Raw genomic sequence first — 20,876 nt, 5'->3', positions numbered from 1 at the left:
TTTCCCTCCTGTGCATATTTAAACTTAATTGGTCCTCCAAAGACAGATTTTAGGTCGGCTGGTGGAAGTTTGATCACAGCAGCCACTTAAGGTGATGTGAGGATAAGAAGAAGAAGAAGTGGGGTGATGAGAGTCAGCTCCTCTGCATTAGGTCCTCCGCTGATACACTCGAGTGTTTCTCTCCAGGTGGGACTCTAAACTATAACAAAATCTCTAACGGTGTGCATGAAATGGACTCAGCATGACTTAAGATCACTTGGTGTGACTTTGTACAACAACATGCGACAAGCTTTGATATCAGAGTGAACTATCCATTTCAGATGCGAGCCTGCCTTGGTGACTGTGATGCTTTTCTCTAAAGGAATATGTTCCTAATCCAATTCCTCAGCAGTTCCTGCAGTGTAAAACGAGACTTGAAGCAGCATGAGACAGCAATTCAGGCGATGTCCTGGGAGGGATGCTTAACACAGAGGATGAATAGACACTCCGTTGTCAGAAAGCATCAGGAGAGAAGGGAGACCTTTGAGTCTATGCAAATTACCAACCCATCTGCATGTAAAGCCAATCGACCAGAACACGGGAAATAGGATGTTCAGTATCAAAGTGTCACACATTAAAAGTGGATGAAAGTAAAGAGAGAAATAAAAGAAAGGGAGGGAGAATGAGGAAGGAGGCTGCTTTGCGTGCCGCCATGTGAAGTGTGACTGACTTAGCTCGTTTGTGTCTGGTTGTGGCGTGTTCAAATAAAAGCCAGTCTCATAATCCTAAGTTTGTCACAGCTCGCAGTCCGGTACACACAACCAAGACCCCCTGCTCGTAGTCGCACACATGGGATGCATTCAGAAATGCTTTTTCACACAGCGGGCTCGCTTTAATATAAAGGGGGCCAGGGTCTGTGAAGCTTCAACCGGCATGCTGAAAACTGATGAGAAAAAATCAGCCCAGCTCGACTCAACTGGAGCTCATTTGCACTCAACAGCCATAACTTAAACATGGTGCAGGGTGTTAGAGAGATGAGAGATGCTTAACACTAGAAAGGCCCAGCCAATGTCAACTGATTCCTGTTTTTAAAGATTAGGGCTGCATTTTAAGCATTCAGAGAGTCCTGCTATGACTTTCCTGAGGCCAATTTTATGTATGAATCAGTGTAAAACATCCCAAATCAGGCATGGAGATGGTATATATGTTTACCTCTTTCAGATGTCATCTCAAGCATCTTTAAACGTTAGCACTTGTTTTTCAGAACGTCCTTGGGTTGCTCTCATGTATGAAATGTGATACTAATGAATCTGAATGGGAAGACAGTGACACAAAAAAGAGGCATGTTAGTCAGTAAATCTTAGACATATGTGAAACTTGCCTTTCTTATGTAAATTTTTAGAAATGTCTCTTGCTTCTCAATTGATTTTACACACGAATAACAGCAACATTTTTGCGGAATATCAATCAGGTTTCCGGGCACAGCGGAGCACAGAAACGGTTCTTGTTAAGGTGACCGTGGAGTTACTGCTTGCCACTGATTCTGGGGCTGACTCAGTTTTAATTTTGCTCGATTTGACCTCTGCATTTGATACAGTTGACTGCAATATTCTTATTAAACACCTCTAAAACGGTGTGGCTGTTAACCCAAAAATGAAAATTCAGTCATTATCTACTCACCACCGTTGAAAGTCCAACTTAGTTTTTTAGTCTACAGCAGGATTTTCACAGGAAAACAGAATTGCACAATCTCCCAAACAGTTTAAATAAATGGTGACAAGTTTTCTGATGTAAAAAATAAAAAAAACAAACCGAAAAGAAAAAAAAACAACAAAAAACAAAACATAAAATGCCTCCACACTACTCGCCTGGTAAAAATCCAGTCTTCTAAAGCCCTAGCATGCCAAGTTGATTTGAAAGATGTAATTTACACCATGTTTTTAACCTAAATCTTCACTGTAGATCCTCAGCTTGGAGACATGTTCACGCGTGAGCGCTGTTTGAACTGGGTGTGTGTGGTGTGATGTGCCGTGCAAATGAAAGGCATGTCGGGACTTTAGGAGACTTGGATGACACCAGACGAGCAGTATTTATGCTTTTTTTTCCCAGTGTTTTTTCCATTTCAAAATGGGTCAATGTTCACTTCAACTGGTTGGGAGATTCTGCAACACAGTTTTCCTGTGAAAGCAGTGTTTTGTGGACTGAAGTACTGGCATGAGGGTGAGTAGATAATGACTGAATTTTCATTTCTGGGAGAACCATCTTTTAAGGACTCTGCTCTTGACTAGTTTCTGTCCCATCTTTCTAATAGATTCTTCTCTTTTCTTAATGGGAGAATTCTCCTCAGTCCCAAGCGCCCCTCTAATGTGGTGTTCCTCAGGGGTCAGTTCTTGGGACCATGCTATTCATGGTCTATTTATTTTTATGTATTTATTTTATAGTTTTGAAATTATTATTATATTATGTTATGTGGATGATATGCAAACGTATGCTCCACTAACAGGTGATGAGGACACTGACATGCTTGTCTCTCAGATAAAAAGCCGGATGTCAGAAAATTTCCTCCAACTCAATGAGTCCAAATCTGAGGTCCTTTTATTCGCATATCTGGGAAATGTCATTCACGTTTTTATCTTGTCACCTCTGAATTATTGTAACTTTATTCTGTCCTCAGCCACAAAGCCATTTCCTTTCTCCAGCTCATTCAAAATTTGATCGCCAGGCTTCTTAGTAATTCTAAGAGACAAGACCATGTAAGTCCTATCCTTGCAAAATTACACTGGCTACCTCTTCGATACAGAATTGATTTTAAACTTGTGTAAGTTACTTTTAAAGCCCTACATGGCCTTGTGCCTGCCTACATCTTGTTTGTCTAGGTTTTAGTCCTCTTTCATCATTTGTATTTTATGGTTTTTAGTACATTTTATTTTATCAGGTCCCATGTTTTATATTGTTTTATTTTATATTGTTATGTTTTCATTGTTTTTACCTGGTCTGTGTATATTTTTTCCTTGTTCTGTATAGCACTTTGTAAGTGTGTTTTAAACAGAGCTATTCAAATAACATTCAATAATAATAATATTATTATTATATATCTTTTGACTGTTGCTCGAGTTGAACACAGAACAGCTAATGTGTTTTCCCTGCTTCATCATAATCTCATCCATCCACATTCATCACAGTTTCGTGTGACACACCGGAGTTGCCTGCTTTGTGAGCATACAGCAGAAATAATTACACTGTTATTGGCTGCCTGACATGTGTAAAGGATGTGAATAAGAGTGCCACAAGCAGACACGGACAGTTTAGACTTGATTTAGAACAAACAAACTCTGCTTAGACACCTGCCCCACCTGGAAATTAAACCGCACACAATTCTTCAAGGCTACAAAATTATTCAAGAATAATCCTCAGAGTCTCAGCCCAAAAAAAGTGCTTTTTATGCCTCTAGCAGAACTCTTATTGTAAGTCAGTCAGCCATTTCATATAAATACACAAAAAACCCAACAGATTTCTTCAAAGCTGGGTGTGTTGTGATGGGGCTTCTTCAGAAATTAATGTGTAAATGCAAATGTGTTATTTCAGTAGACTCATTTTCTTCAGTGGTTTTTAGGTGACATTTTGAATCTGCAATTTGAGAAATGGTTTATGTGTGATTTTGGGGGGGGCAAGTTATGGGCTTTCTTGTGTCATTATCATAACCAATCTTTTAAACTAGCAATAATTTACTGTCATAACTACTTCATAAATCAATAACTTCCAATGGTTTCTGCATCGGTACAATGAGTTTGCAGGCCTCCATCTTTTTCAAGGAAAACTCTATCTATCTATCTATCTATCTATCTATCTATCTATCTATCTATCTATCTATCTATCTATCTATCTATCTATCTATCTATCTATCTATAAAGTGTAGTATAACTATTGATCAGCTGTGAAGGCCATTGGAAATACTCCTAAAAACAAGTGAAGTGAAACCCACCAGAATAAATAAGCGGGGATCTTCTTCCTCTAAATCTTCTTTGAATCTAAAGTAATTTAAGTAGCGGCTCTGCTTGTTATAACCCACTTCACAGATTTAACATCTTAAGTCAGTTTTTTACTCTCCACTGCATGAAGGGTCAGATTTTCACCATGAGAAATATATACTGTATCTGATTATAAAGTGTTGAAAAAGTAGATGCAATATGTGCAAGAGATGTCAAGTGACTTTAACATAGTCCCCAAACTTGATATAGTTTCAAACCCTTTTGCAGGACCATTCAGTTCTGCACACACTTGAGACGTTACCTTGAGGAGTAAATAACACTCAGACATATGGGTGCAATGGCACCCAACAGAAAAACAACAACACTTTTCCTGCTCACAGAGCTTCTGCTTCCTCATGCTAGAAGATGCAATGTTTTTTTCTGCATCCAGAGCTGTGAGACTGAGAGGTCAGGAAATTCAAACTGTGATTCAGTCCCATTTCCTGATGCAAAAAGGTTTTTCGGAGGTAGGCAGATATGGACAGTTAGGAGAAGAAATGACAAATATTAAATAAGTGAGCTGGAAAGATCAGTGGAGCTTCAGTTTGCTCGCTTTGAAATCTCTGGCCGGCTCTGCCCATCAACATTTACAGCCCCATCTCGGTCAATTCAAAACACAGCAGCAAAAGTTGCAGCCTAAATAAAAAACTCCTGAATCAAAAGGAATGGGAACTATTTCTAAATAGATTATGCAATTTCATTTAATATAAGCCCGCTCCACTACTGAAATAACTTACACATAGACAGTTTTTGAAGGTTTTGTTTATGTCCCCCTTATGTATCCTGCTCGGTACATACGTCACTTTCCTGTTGCTGGGTGAAAATAAGCTTGTCAATGCATGTGCTTTTGTGGCAAACTCTTCATCACAGGTTAGTAGATGGTGTTTCTGAGTAAATGAGGTGTGCTGACTGTGCCTGTAGATTGAAGTGAATCAGAAAAGAGTCTTAGTGATCATATAACCAGAGCTTTTACTGTGAAAAAATATGTCCCTACCATAAAATGTCTGTTTTTAGTGTGGAGTTTGGTTTAACAGGCAATCCACTCAAAAACCGCCAGGAGCAGAGAGTATTTTAACATTAATTCACATATATTCAGCCGACCTACCTTCTGATAATGAACCTTGTAAACAGCATAAAGTGACATAGGAAGTGGGGCTAAAGCTGACCTGTTTTCTACTTCTCTCGGCTCAAAGTAAAAGGTTGCTTAAAAAGTGCAAACAGCTTTGCCATCCCACTCCGTGGTCCAGGATAAATCTAGGGCTGGATTTCTTCACCCCGCAACCCTCTAATAACTTATGAGAAACTTATGAATAACTTATGAGATCTACAGCCTTGGTCACAAAACCAAAATTTTCAACTTCAACACAATGCCAATAGTGTAAAAATATGATCCTCAATTCCCCTTTCAACACCACATCAATGAGAAAAGAAAGTCCAAGAAACACAAAGTAGGATAGTTTTTTAAATTTTTCTTAACAACTTGCACTTAAGGCTGGTACAGAAGAAGTCACTGAACACTGTCAAACCAAATTTCAGGCAGGACAGTAAAGACTGAACTGAAGTGAGGTCTTGAATGAGCACTTAAGATCATTTTTTATAGCCTTGGTACTTTTGATTCCATAACAAATGGATACACAATCGTTTTAAATGCAATTCATCGAAAAAATAATAAAAAAAATTTAAGTGTCCGCACTTTTGACAGACTCATACATTTACTGTAGAGTTTCAGTGCTGGCTAGTATATATTCTTCTGAATGGAAACTTTTTGCTAAAACCCACCTGATGAAGCCTTTGAAGGACAGATATGCCCAAAGAAAGCCAGCATGGCCTTGCATCACTTCACTGACCAAAGGAAATGAAGAGCTCATTTTCATACGGATGCTGTGACTTCAATTAAGTGAAAAGAAAAAGCCAACAACACGAATTCAAAAGACATTTTTCTCAAGGACCTCATGATCTTGAGGTGTTTCTTTTCCAAAGTTTTCAGAAGGACACTTCCTGCAGTAGGGTCGCCCTCTCACCTCACCTCACCTCACCTCACCTCACCTCACCTCACCTCACCTCACCTCAGATCACCTTGGTTATGAAATATGTGAAATGTACACCGGTCAGGATTCACAGCAAGAATGTCGCTACTGATCAAGGTGTTGATTACACTCTGGCAAACTCTTCAATGGTGAAAAACATCTCTCCAAAATTCAAGGAAAGGCTTGACACACGTGTGTCAGAGACATCTATAAACTTTGCTTACACTAAAAAGAAAGGATTTAATACTATAATCTTATTCAGCTAAAATAAAGCTTTAAATTTATTTCAGCAGGTAAAATGTTTGCTGTAAAATTCATTCAAGTATATAATTAGATTTTTTCATAAGCCTGAAAACACCAGTTCCCAACCAATCAACCTTCACGGGTGGTCGTATATACTTTAGATTATTATTTAAATTATTATTTTATTTAAATTTAAAAAAAGTCACATAGGATAAGGGCACACGCATAAAACTCTTAAGTCTCTGCTAAACAGCCTGCATGAGAAAAGTACACAGTCAAAACAACCAAAGAACTAATAGAACACTGGCCAAATGTAAGAGAGAAGAAAACACTTAATTTTAAGTATGTATGATTATTAAAAATAAAAACAATACAGGCAGAGAAGTTTATAAGAGGTTCATAACAAAATCAGTAAATCTCATCTCTGATGCAAAATTCACAGGAAATAATCTGCTGAAAAATTCATCCAAATTGCTTGTTTTACACAAAGTTCCTACAAGTAATTATCTGGTTAATTGTACGGTTTGTCAGTTGTGCTGTACTATTATTGTCATGCATTGAACATGATATGAAATGTCCCTAAAATATGTCACTTAGTCTGAGGTCGTCAGTTTACTCAGTGATAGAAATAAGGTGTCCATTAAAGAAAAAGGTTGGGAAACACTAACTTAAAAGATGTTGACTAGTGAGCGTACCCTTTATATGTGTGTGTGTATATGTCTTAATTTAAGTAATGGCAACATAACTATATAAGTATTGTTTGCTTCTATTAATAAGCAGAGTTTTGTGTTTCGGAGGATGTAATCAACACGGCAATCCGAGCCTTAAATATTCAGCCAGTTAGATATAGGCCAACTTATGACAGCAGAACCTGCTGTGTTGAAATTTGATACAGCGTAATTACAGTGTCATGGAAAAGGAGAGCTTCAATATGGATGGCAATAAGGTTTTTTTTTTGTCAGAGTGATAGTTAAGAACTAAAATTGTCGAGGAAATTGTTTATGATCACAGTCGTCCCCCCAGGAAGCCTTGACGTGGGATTTTCACGATCTTCTAAATTTATATAATATGGCAACATCTGTCCATAATTATGAAGTTTATACTGGAGGGCGAGCGCAGTTGCAGCTTACACTCAGTGGACTTATTCAAAACATCAACATTGTCAAGTACAAAGACAGTATATATGAATTTTTTTTGCTATGATTGTTCAGGCTTTTCCTGTCTGGAATCAAAGATGAAACAGAAAAAAACTCAATATTATCACACTATTACATAAAAGCTCTGGTTGATGCTGGAATAAACAGCCGTACAGTTTTCACACAGCTGAAATGGAAGCAGTGGACACAGGCTCGCTTTTACTGCTGCTGCTTTTTAAGTCCTTTTCCTTTTTATACCGGTCTGAAAGTATCCTCCTGCTTTCCGCTGATTCCAGTGTGCTTACTCCATCATTCACAATGGACAAAAGAATGAAAACATGGGCTTTGGAAATTTCGACGTGAAGGTCAAAATCAAAGGCAGTTGATAACATGCCTCAACAGTGACAAACATGTCATCAGAAGAGATCATAAACCATGAAATAGGAGCATTAGCCCCATTATCCAGGAAATTGCCTTTCTGGCTTCACAAGAGGCTTTACATTACAGCTGACATAAATGGAAATGCATTTACAGCTTATTTGGATGTATACTTCTATATTTAAAGACACAAAACAGAAACATCTTGTCTCGCTCTGCCTCAGTTCTGTGTTTACTGAAAAGAAATACACTTTAAGGTCAATGTATTGGCAATGATGCTTCAGGGTCTATTAATACCGGGAGTCTATTGGCTATCTGAGTCTTATCAGACTTTGGCGGCCCATAGATAAAAACTCAGCTCAATATTCCACCAGGTTACTCACATTACAGTGGCCTTTTACACCACAAGGTCATTTCAAGTCCCTCAAGTCTCCTTATCTCCACACTCCCGTATGTGTATTACACTGGATGTGTGTGTTCTGCAAACAAACTTGTGTGTGTTGTCACCGAGACCTGCGGTTGCAAAAAACATCGATACTTTCAAAAGTGAAATGACGATCGACTCTGCGCGTTTAAATGCAATCATTTTTATTTTGCTGTCTTGTTGCCGTATAAAAAAAAAAAGGCTCAGATTGCAGTTGGCTCTTCACAGAAGAAGCTACATTCTTCACTAAAATGTGAAAGCAGAACACGATCCAAAAAACACAAACACACACACACAAATCAAACACAAAATCCTAGTTTACATGATTGGAAAATTCTACATCACTGTAATTATTAAACAAATATACAAACACCATTTAGGAAATTAACATATATATATAAAAAACAAACAAATGGCATGACTGGTGTGATTCAGACCATGACACCCAAATATTTTGAGAGAAAATATATTAAGTGCTAACAATGTAGTTTTTTTTTAAAGATTGAATAAAATGTGCAACTAACCCACAGATTTTCTGAGCTCAAGTCAATCAAATATTCACTGTAAAAATCCAAAAAGTAGAGAAAACCCAAAATTTCAAGGCAACTTACTGTAATCAGTTTTTGAGTTCTGAGCTCGACTTAAACTGCTGCATTTTACCGACCACTAATATTTTGTCGAGATGATTCATTTTTCTTCCTTAGATTAACTTGAATCTTTGAGTTTTAGAAACTCACAAAAATGTGCATTTCAAATATTATTGAGTAAACTCACTAAAGTGAAAGAGAATAATGTTAATATTTTAATATTTTCAGTTAAAACAACAGCTAACTGTGACCAATTTTTAAAATACATTTTTAGTTAAAATATCTCAACAAATGACTATAGCTCTATAAATCTAAGTAAGTTGCCTTGAAATAATTAGAAATATATAAACTTCATTTAATTTCATTGAAAAATATACATCTACAATATATCCAATTTCCATTTAACAAAAAAATCAGTTAGATTAATGGCTAATTAATTATATTTTTTATTAATTCATGACAGTCAATTAGAGTGATTTCTTTAACAATTTGGCAAAAAAATTAAAATAATGCCACCATCAAATCGTTTAATGTATGAAACTACATTGCAGCAAAGCGTATTGAAAATATACCAGTATATACACATATATCCAGAGTATAAATCATTGTTTATGTATGCGAAAAAGTATTTGTTGTCTGAATTTTGCATTTAAATATCAGAGTTCTCACTAAAACATTGAATTATGGAGTTAATATATTTTGATTTGCAGAATATATTAACTATACGGTAAAATCTAAAATGAAGGATCCTGTGTAAAAAACAAAAGAATCAACAATAAAACCAAGAAAAAGCTTGAGTGCATATTTGCACATGTGGTTGGTCACCAGGAGCATCATCCAATCAGTTTCCTCTGTGGCCCGCACTGTGTACAGTGGAGCCAGACGAGCTGATGCTCTCCGTTTACCCATAAACCCCTCTGTTCAGTGCTTTACTCTGCAGCAGAAAGAGGCGTGTGGAGGCAGAACAGCAGGGGTCCAATCAGAGAGGACAAACTCCCAGTCCAGGTCCCACTGTTATCAAACAGCATCAACATCTAGTGTCCATTTTCTGAGCTTATGGCCATCCCAGTCCAAGTCCAGTTAAACCAGTTTAATCCCAGTAGGGGGCGCAGCAGCCCTGCTTGACTATACCAGAATATTCCCCAATTCCTCATAAAACGCCAAAATCTAATTAATCACAAAACTTTAACACAATTATCTCACTCAGATGCAAGTAAGGCAGTTTAAAATGTGTCAGTCTTTTAAGTCTGCTGATGCAGAGCAACAGAAGTCAGCAGAGAAGTGACTGAACTCCAACCTGAGCCTCCCAGTACAGTAGTTTGTGTTTATTTGGCCACTTTTTTAACTCGAGGCAGCTTCTCAAAAACAAGTAAGTCCAACACAATATGTAGAAAACGAGAAACAGAGGTGAGAAAACTTTGTCCTGACAGCCTCATTGTTCTTCTGGCATCAAAGAGGGATACGAGCCTTATGAGAAGCTCTATGTGTAATATTCTGCACTACTACTAACACAACAGGCAGGTGGGAGAGGAAAATAACAAGAAATGAATCAGTGTTATTCTGCTTGTCAGTCCCTGAGTCACAGTGGCCCTGTTCTGGAGAAGACACCTGATTCGTTCTGGAATTTCACAGGTAAAACAGCCACGAAGGTAATATGTGTCGTTTGCGATAGCTTAGCATAGATTGCATTGTGTCATTCACTGTCTGAGCGTAGATTGCATTGTGTTATATCTCCCGATCTGACTGGAGAACGGGGTGCGAGGTCAGCCGTGAGGATGGACGAGGAGGTCAGGTGATCAGCAGGAGGAAGACGAGGATGAGGAGGAGTCGAAGTGAAGCCGTCCTCAGTGAGGAAGCTTGATTTCGAGGTGCAGTTACTGAAGGAGAGAAGGGAAGTTTATGAAAAACACAACATTATGAATTAAATTCACTGTTCTACATATATTCTTTGGAGAATTTTGTCTTATTTTCTTTGTATTAAGACCAACAAGATGGACTTTAAGTTAGATATGAGTGGGAGACAACTCTCTCCTTAAAAATACCGTCGATTAGCATGAATCAAAGTCAAGGATCATAAGGACCTCTAAGATTTCAGAGGACGATCATGGACATAAAAGACCATAATGTAACCCAGCTTCATTTCATCTTTTATTTTACATGTTGTCAAGCGATTCACTTTACCTATGACGGCCCTGTCTGTTGTCCCCTGGTCTCTCTGTTCTGTTTTTTGTCAAAAAAACAACAAAAATAAGGTTAAAGGTGGCCAAAAGTATGTGGACACAAGTATCCAACACCAGTTTTCCAGTCAGCGCCTTAAAAATCATAATGTTACAGCATGTAATGATATTTTAGAGGCAATGATTTGCAGTTTGTGGACGGTCCTTTGTTTCTGAGTTTTGGGGGCACAGCTGTAGAAGAACTTGACTGACCTGCTAAGAGCCTGTACTTAGAGTAGAGTTTTCAGGTATCTGTATTTTACTTGAATATTGATTTTCTGACTTATTTTACTCATTTTACTCATTTTCAGACAAATATTTGTACTTTCTAGCCCTTACATTTTCAAACAGGGTCGTTATTTGAGTTATAATGCCCCTTATTTGAGGGGAATTATTCATTATTTTTAATTTTGCATCACTGTGTGCCACCTTCCCACCTCCAGGACCGATTTAAACCTAAATGGATGGAACAGTTACGCTTTAAAAAAAAAAAACCAGACAATTCTTTGCACAATGGCTGTAGCAAGACGCACCTTGCACAGAAACAGTTTGTAGAAATGTCCGTCAGAGGGCTACTTTTTACTTTTATACTTGGAGTACATTTCAGAGCCTGTACTTTTTCATTTTTATTTGAGTAAAGAAGTTGAATCAATACTTCTACTTTTAACAGTCATTTTTACACAAGTATCAGTTCTTCTGCTTGAGTACAGAATATGTGCACTTTTGCCACTTCTGACCAGAACAGAGACCTCGCCGCCCCTATATCACCAGCGCTTTACTGGCTGAATGGGAGCAAATTCTTGCAGACAGGCTCCAAAATGTTGTGAAAAACTTTCCAGAGGATGTGAAGTCTACCATAGCCGCACATTAATGGCCATTGTTTTAGAATGAGATCACATATTGGCATAACGTTAAGGCGTCCAGAGGTGGTGCCCACTGACTAAGTTCTATTACTAATAAATCAAAAACTGGTTTAATGTTTGTTCTCATTTCTCATTTTCATGTTTTCATACAGATAATGTGCATATTTTTTACTTTTTTCTGCAATAAGCTATAACCGATTCATGCAAATAAACCACGTTTGAACTTGAACTTGAGAGACTCATCAGTAACCTCTGAGTGTTCACATACATGTGGCTATGTAGAAAAATTTTCCTGTTGACTAATTTCTATGACAGATTAATCAAAAAATGGTTTGATGTAGATTCTGATTTCTCATTTTCTTGTATCATAAAGATAATGTGAAATATTCTTGTTTTTTGTTTTTTTTTGCATCAACCGCTAATTGAGTCATGAACATAAACCACATTTGAATATGAATTTGAGACAGACAGACAAAAGGACACAGAAACAGGACATATGTAACCATACAGGCGCATCAGTGTAACGTTTGGGTGTCCACATGCTTTTGGCCATGTACATCATTTTCCATTTGACTAATGTCTACTATACTAATTAATCAAAATTGGTTTTGTGTACTCAGTTCCATGTTTTCATACATATAATGTGCCACATCTTTTGCAACAGTGGTTGTAACGATTTATGCAAATAATCCACATTTGAACTTGAGAGACAGACACTGAAACAGACCTAACCATACAGATGAATCATCACGATGCCTAATCGTAAGAATAAATTGGTTTTGCGTCTCACCTTGTATTTGTTTTGAGCCCTCTGATGCTGTAATAGGAGAGAGAGCAGAGAGGGAGAAAGAGGAGAGACGATTTAGATAAAGTTGAGGCAAAGAAACAAGTTGCTGATTAGTCATTTTTTCATGCTTAACTTTCTCAATAAAGCTACTGCTTTGTGGAACAAAAGAAGCAAGAAACAGACAAATGACCGGGGGAAGGTATTTACCATTACTCAACGCCTAACGCCATGAAAAATGAGTACTGACTGGCTGTGCAACCCTAAATATGTCCCCCTATGCAAATTCTCTTAAAGGTCGGATAAAAAAAGCGCTTGAGAAGCATGGCAACAGGAAAAGATAGTGTTATGTAAATGAGGAAGAGTAAGAATGATGGAGATTATACAGAGGGGGTACAGGAAATGAAAAAGAAGGGGGTTAAAAAACACGAGAAAATTCAAAATGACAGAGCGAAACCAAGAAGTGGACAGAAGATGAAAGGAAGACCCGAGTGAGAAAGTACAGGGGAAAAAAAGAAGGTTGGAAAGATTGAAACAAGGTCAGACAGAGAGAAAAGGGAGGGAGAGAAAGAGACGGGATAGGGGGGTGTTTGTGTCTGGGCGTCACTTTCTCAGCAGGGGGCGGACTAAAAGGAAATAATGGAAGGAGGGAAGGATGGAGGGATGGGAAGGATGACGGGTTAGGGAGGGGTGGTGAAGAGAAGAGGAAAAGGACAAAAAAAAAAATACAGGTAGTGAGACTAAAAAGCGGAAACGGTTAAAAACTCCTCTGAAAAAGGAGCTGCTGTGTAGCATCAGTGAAAGAGGACAGAAGGGTCAGGAAACAGGGATGAGGCTGCACAATTGCAGCTGTTATTAAATCGATCTATGGCCTTGAACCCACCTCTGACACTGCAACGCCACACACACACACACACACAGGCAAACACCTGAAGACAAAGTGTGTATTGACGTCTTCAGGAAAACTACCACCTATCCACATGATCCCACAGCGATCAACTGAGATTATGAGAGAGGAAATGGCACATTCCCACCTCATCTGTCGCAGACACACACACAGGGAGGAAGGCTTTATTAAAACACCGTGTTTGTCTGTGAGAGCCATCGTGTACCTACAAGTCTCTGCAGCAACATGTCGCTCCGACAGACAAGAGCCACTAAATTACTCCCAGGTTCTGTACGACTAACGACCATCTAGGGGTTAACGAAGCATTAAATAGCATGCTGGGTCCGGGCCTCTCGCTGAGCTGCCGTGTGTGTGTGCTTCTGTGGCTGTGGTTGTGAGTGTTTGCAGGACAAATCAAAGCAAACAGAGAAGAATAATACTCCAACAAAATGTGCTTTAAATTAAGGCTGCATAACATGGTAAAAAAAAAAAAATCATATTGCGATTATTTTGAAAGATTCGCGATTAACAGGATTTTTTTTTTAAAAATGTGAAAAAAACCCTAGTAAAATCATGACGATGTAACCTTTGTGGGACTCTGCAGTAAACAAACATGTTTTCTTATGTCTGAAGAACAGTATTTGTAGCACAACAGTACTTCATTATAATGCTGTTTTGCATAGACATAGATTTTGGTTCACATATCATGCAGGGTTCCTTCTCATGGAAATTTCAAACGCTAAACGTTTAAATTTCTCCATTCTGGTTATTTGATTTTTTTTCCCCACCAATTTGTGCCCTTTCTGCATTGATAGTGGAAATGTCTCTATTTATGAAAAAGGAAAATACAAATTTCAGGGGCCAAAATATAATAGAATATAAAGAAGTGGTTCTGTCAAAATAAAGTCCTCTGATACTTCCATTTTTTTTATTGAAGGGGATAAACGCACATATTCTAAATATCGAGGGGGACCTGTTTCCTCCTTCCTCCCTGAAATCTACACCGATGCTGTTTTGTCACACATTTTTCCTTCAAAAAATTGCAGCTTCTGAGATTTGATTATTGCACTCTGCCATACTGCAATTTTGAATATATTTTGATTGATTGTGCAGCTCTACTTTAAACAGCGCTGCCATACTTGCACAAAATAGAGCAAAAACTGTTGAAAATTTAAATTGAAAAATGCTGCATTTCTGCCATAGAAGTCTTTTAATACAATTTGAGAGATGACCCAAAAATATTTATTAATTAGCATTTATTGCATTGTGTTGATAAAATAGGAGCATAATGACATTAATCATTTAAATCAACAAAAAAAATATTTAACAAAACTTACAAAATAAAATGGTTCTATCAGCAACTTTTTTTTTTATTGTGGACATTATGGACGCAGCGACCGTTATAAAAAAGATTTTTTTTTACGACGATCAAGCATATGTTTTCAATCAAGCTTCTAATTTATTTGGGTTGAGGAAAAACTCTTTGCTCCACAGTATCAATTAGCATGTGTGTTTAACGCCACGCCGCTCTTCGAAAAACGAAAACGTTAAATGCCTCGTGTTTACCCGACTGTGTGTGATATGTGTGTTTTGATCGGGCTGTAATCACATCATCACGAGCAAAAACTGAACACTGTGTACTCTACTGTGTGTCAACATCATAATTTTGGTCATGGTGAGCTCCGCCACAAAATGGCGTCCGCGGTGATGTGACTGCAAGAACAGAGCCGTCTCTGCACTGCAGTCAGGAAGATGCAGGGTGTGTAACTGTACATGCACAACCGTGGCGAAATGTGTGACTCTGTCAGGGTGTGTGTGTGTGTGTGTGTGTGTGTGTGGGTGGGTGTGTGCGCACGCCCGTGTATGTGTGTGTGTGCGTGTCTCCAGTCGGCAGAACGCCCCACTGCAGAGACAGACACTGTTCCACCATCCCACCTCTCCTCTCATGCCGCCATTTTACACACGCAGAAGCTAACCCTAACCAGCCCTGACTGTTCGCACTTCACTGAAAACGAAAAATGTTGCAAAAATCGCGAAATGGCGAACAACCAACGCAATTTGACGAAAGCGGTTAAAGTAAAATTTGGACTGTCGGGTTCGGGATGTGAGACAGCTCGGTTGGGCAAAGCGGTGTGTGTGTGTGTATGGCTGTGTTTGAGTTTGTCCTTGCGTGTACCGAGTTCAGAGGGTACAAAGGTATTTGGGCGAGAGTGGAGGGGGGAAAGGAAAGCAGCGATGTAAGAAATTTCTCAAAAAAAAAGAAAGTGGGGAAAATGGTGAAGCTCTGCAAACTGAAATGAGTGCAATGGACTGCTCACAGCGGGAGAACGGCGGAAAAGAGGGAACGGAGATGGAGAGAGAAAGGGAATCAATTAGAGAGAAAGGGAAGTTGGTCTGTAATGGTTTCTCACAGTGGGACGGCTGAGAAAGAGAAAGGCGGAGAGGCAGAGCGACAAGGAGAACAAGAGAGATAAACACGACCGACTGGAGGAGTTTTAGGCAGAAGTTGAGGCAAAAAAAAAAAAAAAAGAGAGAGGTGAGTATGGAGCGAGAGGCAAAGCGAGCTGGTGAAAGATGCAATAGCGGGCTGCAGGGCGCCAGAGATTTCACATGACACCAGTGTTCTGCTGCCGATTCAGAGCCTTGTTTTCTGATGCAACATGGGCTCAAGCACCTTTCAGCACAGCTCGCTCTCTGGTGTGATTCGTGACAGCGTTGTGTTCAAATAAACATCACATCACTGTGCCGAAAAAAAAAACACATCACCAAAACCTGAGAGCAACCAAAAAAAATGCCTTACAATGCTCCAGCCAGGATGAGGAAACAAGTAACATCACACACACACAGACACACACGTTCACAGACTAGGGCTGGGTACCACACAACGCCTTTATGGCACCGACCGCTTTGCTTCAATACTATTGAGAAATGCCTCGTCATTTGGTACCAAATTTCAATACCTAAGGAGTCTCAACAACATCAGTGAGCCAATAAGCACACAGCATGCTTGTACCAAGATCTAATAATGCTGGTGATTGATAGGGATGCAGGAAAAACTCTACATTACGTCTACGGTTGGGTACAGAAACCTTCACGTTCCTATACATTCGGCGCCGACTGAACCGACATGCAACACAGATTTTGCATCCACGTTTAATGCCTTCAGCTGTCGACTGACATACTCGTCGTGTAATGTGTACGTTACAGACAACAGAGCACATCAACATCTTCCAGTGTGGGCGTTACTGGCCCCCGAGATAAATCACATCTCCTGTTCCCAATTCCATTTGACTTCTGATTTTAAGGTTAAGATTTGATTACATTTTTCGATTTACTATTGTTAGACTATTGAGTCTTGATGTGTATAACAGATCATTGGTTGATGTCTTGCCAGCTGTTATTTACATTTTCAAATTATTCTTTGAAAAGATCTATATGGTATCAAGTGTAATATAACAGATGGTAATATTGTATTTTCTTTGAACTGTTGTTTTTTCTCTTCTGACACGCTGGGCGCCACAAGTAAGCGGGTTGGAGAAAAAAAAAAAAATAACAGGAGAATAGCAGATTCTGCATTTGATTTTGATTACTGAAATCGAAAGTTAATTCTGATCAATTTTTTTGATTTAATAATGAAATTGTGGCAGCCATACATGCAATGTGTTGTAATAACTTGCCATTTATATGTATGATGGAGAACCAGCTGATGATGAGGACAGCAGCCTTCACTCAGGTTAACAAATATGATCATATTTCTGCAAAAGAATTACTAACAAGCTGAAGCTGAAGTTTGTAGAGTACAACTCAAAAATGATTTTGCAGTTATTAATAGTGCAACTGTTAATTGGTGTTAGAGAAGCAATAACACAACAATTGCATGTCTAAAAATGAGCACAACAGTCCAAATAGTGAATTAGAGCCATAGACCATATTAAATAGATTGAGATCCTATTTAATATACAGTCTCTGGTTGAACCAAGTTGTTTTCTCCGCCCCCTCCTCCACAGACTCAAGGAAGTTCACGCAGGCTGCAGGAATACTGCAGGAGTGAAAGATGTAAACTGATCAGTTGTTTGTGACTGTTAATTGTCTGTCAAAGTAAAGCTAAGTGTGTTATCATGAAAACAAAAGTGGACTTACTAATGATTTCTAAGACTCATAAACACTTAGTCATTGGTGAACATTTGGCATTAATTTGAACTTTAATTAATGTAAAAAGTAAAGTTTTCCAGCCTAGAACGGACATTTTAAAAGAAGAACACCACAACTGTAATTAGAGTAACGGGTGTTTCAACTTTACATGTTTCTGTAATTTTCTGATGACATATCATGGCCATTTCATTATTTATTACAGTAAAATATATTACATATTTATATTTTAAATGAGAGTAGCTCAGGTTTTATATATTATGTACATTTGTTATTTGTTATGTTTTATATATTATAATTATTATTATTATTATTATTATTATTATCACAAGCATAAATTAGCCCAAATTTGCCTCCACAGGAGAATAATCAGGTCTTTAATGTCACCAGGTTTCATTTTTTGTTTCTTTTAAAAAAGCAAAAAGTGTTAGTTCAGGCACCATAGAAGCAGACACACACAAACACAGACACTGGATGCCATTAGGAGCGTCCTGCGTCACTGAATCTGTCCTGCCTGGCTTGTTGTTGGTTTCTTGGGTTAAATTAAGGCGATAAACACACACATTCACACACCGGAGAGGAGACCGAGGGACTGGCGAGCGGTAGCCGACCTTGGAGCAATGACAGCGTACCTGACGGGCCCTCTCCCTGTCACCACTCTGTCCTTCAGACCACTGTGAGGCCGGTGTGTGTGCTGATAATTAATTTACACACCCACAACAGGGCATCCCCACATGGAACTACCGTCTAATCACATGGGCTGCTTTCTGGAGAAGAAAAAAAAAAAAGTTGGAGGAGAGAAGAAAGGAGGGAGGTGCAAGGTTTGAAGTTTAGATAAGAGATGAGATGTATCTGAAGGACGAGAGGCTGCAATCACCGAGGGCCACACACACACACACACACACACACTGACAGAGCACCCTGCTGCCATGCTACCTGTCAGATAAAAGGCTACCTGAGCAGGAAGGAACCAGAGAGTATGTGAGGTGTTACCACAGGGAACAACACAACAACAGCTGTGGTAAACCACTACTAATGGACAGTCAAAGAGACCCTCCAACTCTCCTTCATCTCCTCCTCTCATCCATCTCATTCGCTCATCTCTCTCAGGCCTCATGTATTCTCATCCCAACGCACTTGCCGCACAGCATGCGCCCGACAAAGATGGAGCGGATGGCGGAGGAACAGGGAGAGGAGGTGAGTTGTGCGAATAACTGTAATGTGGATATGGAGATACAACAAAGAGATAGAGAAGACACAGGGAAGGTGGGGTGGAGGAGGAGGGGTGGAGTCAAAAGGGGGTGGGGAGGTAGGGAGGGAGGGACGGAGGAGGAAGTGTAAGAGACTACCATGGATGGTGCCTAGATTAGTTTTGCTCCAGTAGCGAAAGATCATAAAAAATGAGGAAGGGAGGAGAGAGCTGAGGAGACAGAGAGAAGGGGAGGATTAGTGCCACTTCAGGAATGACAGAAGACTAGAAAAGAAAGAGCGGGGAGGCTGGAGTGGAGTTGGAGAGAGGGAGGGGTTGGGGGGAGGTGGTGGGAGTGAAAGACAAGGAGAGGGAGATCCTGAAATTTAGTCGGGATTAGTTTTGGTTAAGGAACAGGATGAGAGAAAAGAGAAGACGACGAAAGGAAGCAGCAGTTTGAAGTATGAGCATCTTTGTAGGCAGAGTCTTTTTAAAGGGATAGTTTGGATTATTTGAAGTGGTGTTGTCTGAGGTACTTATCAATAATTAGTGTATTAGATACAGTAGATGGCAGTTGGCATGCCCCCAGTTTGGAGAAGCAGAGAGGAGCACCAGCACGAAATCTAAGGAATGTACTGTGTGTTTTAATGCTGTTTTAAAGAGGAAGGTATATTAGCCACTTAAAAAAAATGTCCTCCTAAAAAAAAACAGTTTAAATTTCACTGCTTTACTTTGCTGTCAGCCAGCCTTTTCCAAACTCCATTGGCAAAATCAATCATTTTACTTGGCAGAACGCAGGAGTTGCTGCTCTACCGCTGCCTCGATCTATGAGTTTGTTAGTGTTATTGTGTGACTTCTGTGTTTCAAAATGTTTATGTTATTTTATTTTAAAAAAATCACACAATAGCACAAACAAACTAACCAATCCTGGAAGCAGTAGAGCAGCGACCCCTGTGATCCACCAGAAGAGGCTGTCTGAGGGCAGTGAAATTAAATATAACATACACTAAATTAATATTGATTTTTTTAGGTTGACCTTTTTTTAAAAGGCAAAAATACCTTTTGTTGCTGACCCTGTCCACAGCAGTACATTGCTTTGCCTCCGTGTTTATGCCTCTCTCTGCTCCTACCGGCATCTACTGTAGGTAATACACTGATTATCAATCTTAAGAATTTAACAAATTAAAAATGTATTAATTGAAAATTAATTAAATTTAATTTTGTCTGGTGGAGGCATTTCTTGACTAAGGAAACTTACTTAAAATGAGAAAGAAAATGCACAAAGTTTGCAACCCCAACAAGTATCTAATACAACCCCATATCAAATAATATGAATTATCCTTTTAATGTGAAATATAAGGGCTTTAACAATAAAGTCAAGTGTGTGTGCGTGCATCTCCCAGCCTGCATAATCCAGGTGATTTCAAATATTTGGATTATTTCCGACTCACATAGGCCGATCAGGGAATTCTGTCAGAAGGTCAAGACTACATTAGCATTTTCTCACTGAACAACTATCTGTGGTCTGTCTAATTAATGACAGCAGGATAATTAACATATAAAAAAAGCCATCAGCCTTCACTCTGGTAATAACGCAGCAAATTACTCCCCGTCTCGCGCTGCAACAGTGATGGCATTTAAGAATTCATTCGAGACGGATGGGTCTCTTTTTGTTCTGGTTTTTAATTTTTTTTTTTGCTTTCCGCCAGAAATTTAATCAAAGTGGCATGGTTGGGGGGTATTCGTTAAGATGACATGTAGGACTTTAGTGAATCAGTCTCACACACATGCAGAGACGCATGACCTTGCGACCAGTTTTGCTGGAAAAAGTGTGTGTCAGTTCAGGCTGGGACAGCAGGACAAGGCCCCCTGCAGATAGCACTGGGATGGGAACTGGGACAGACGTCTCAGACACGCATATGAGGGCACACACATACCCACACACACATGCACACATAAGCACACACACTTGTGCAAATTAAACCGC

The 20,876-nt window shown here is 39.0% G+C and overlaps 1 protein-coding gene across 2 annotated transcripts in view; it reads right to left on the bottom strand.

Annotated features, from left to right (window-relative positions):
• Nucleotides 1-9,318: 9,318 nt before the first annotated feature.
• The window catches only part of efna4 (ephrin A4), a 49,213-nt gene continuing 37,655 nt past the window's right edge, over nucleotides 9,319-20,876 (bottom strand). Inside the window, exons 4-6 of one of the 2 annotated variants that reach the window (XM_084726783.1) lie at nucleotides 12,672-12,698; nucleotides 10,984-11,022; nucleotides 9,319-10,679 (exon numbers count right to left, since the gene is read on the bottom strand). In XM_084726783.1, the coding sequence (XP_084582909.1) occupies nucleotides 10,591-10,679; nucleotides 10,984-11,022; nucleotides 12,672-12,698 (155 nt within the window). In that variant the 3' untranslated portion in view covers nucleotides 9,319-10,590. The remainder of the gene's footprint in view (nucleotides 10,680-10,983; nucleotides 11,023-12,671; nucleotides 12,699-20,876) is intronic. The other variant, XM_084726785.1, reaches the window with a different exon arrangement.

This window comes from Lutjanus erythropterus, chromosome 9, assembly GCF_056507025.1.
Source record: "Lutjanus erythropterus isolate fLutEry1 chromosome 9, fLutEry1.hap2, whole genome shotgun sequence".
NCBI lineage: Eukaryota > Metazoa > Chordata > Actinopteri > Lutjaniformes > Lutjanidae > Lutjanus > Lutjanus erythropterus.
Note: the sequence above shows the minus strand (reverse complement) of the source record. Positions and strands in the feature narration are given on the sequence as shown.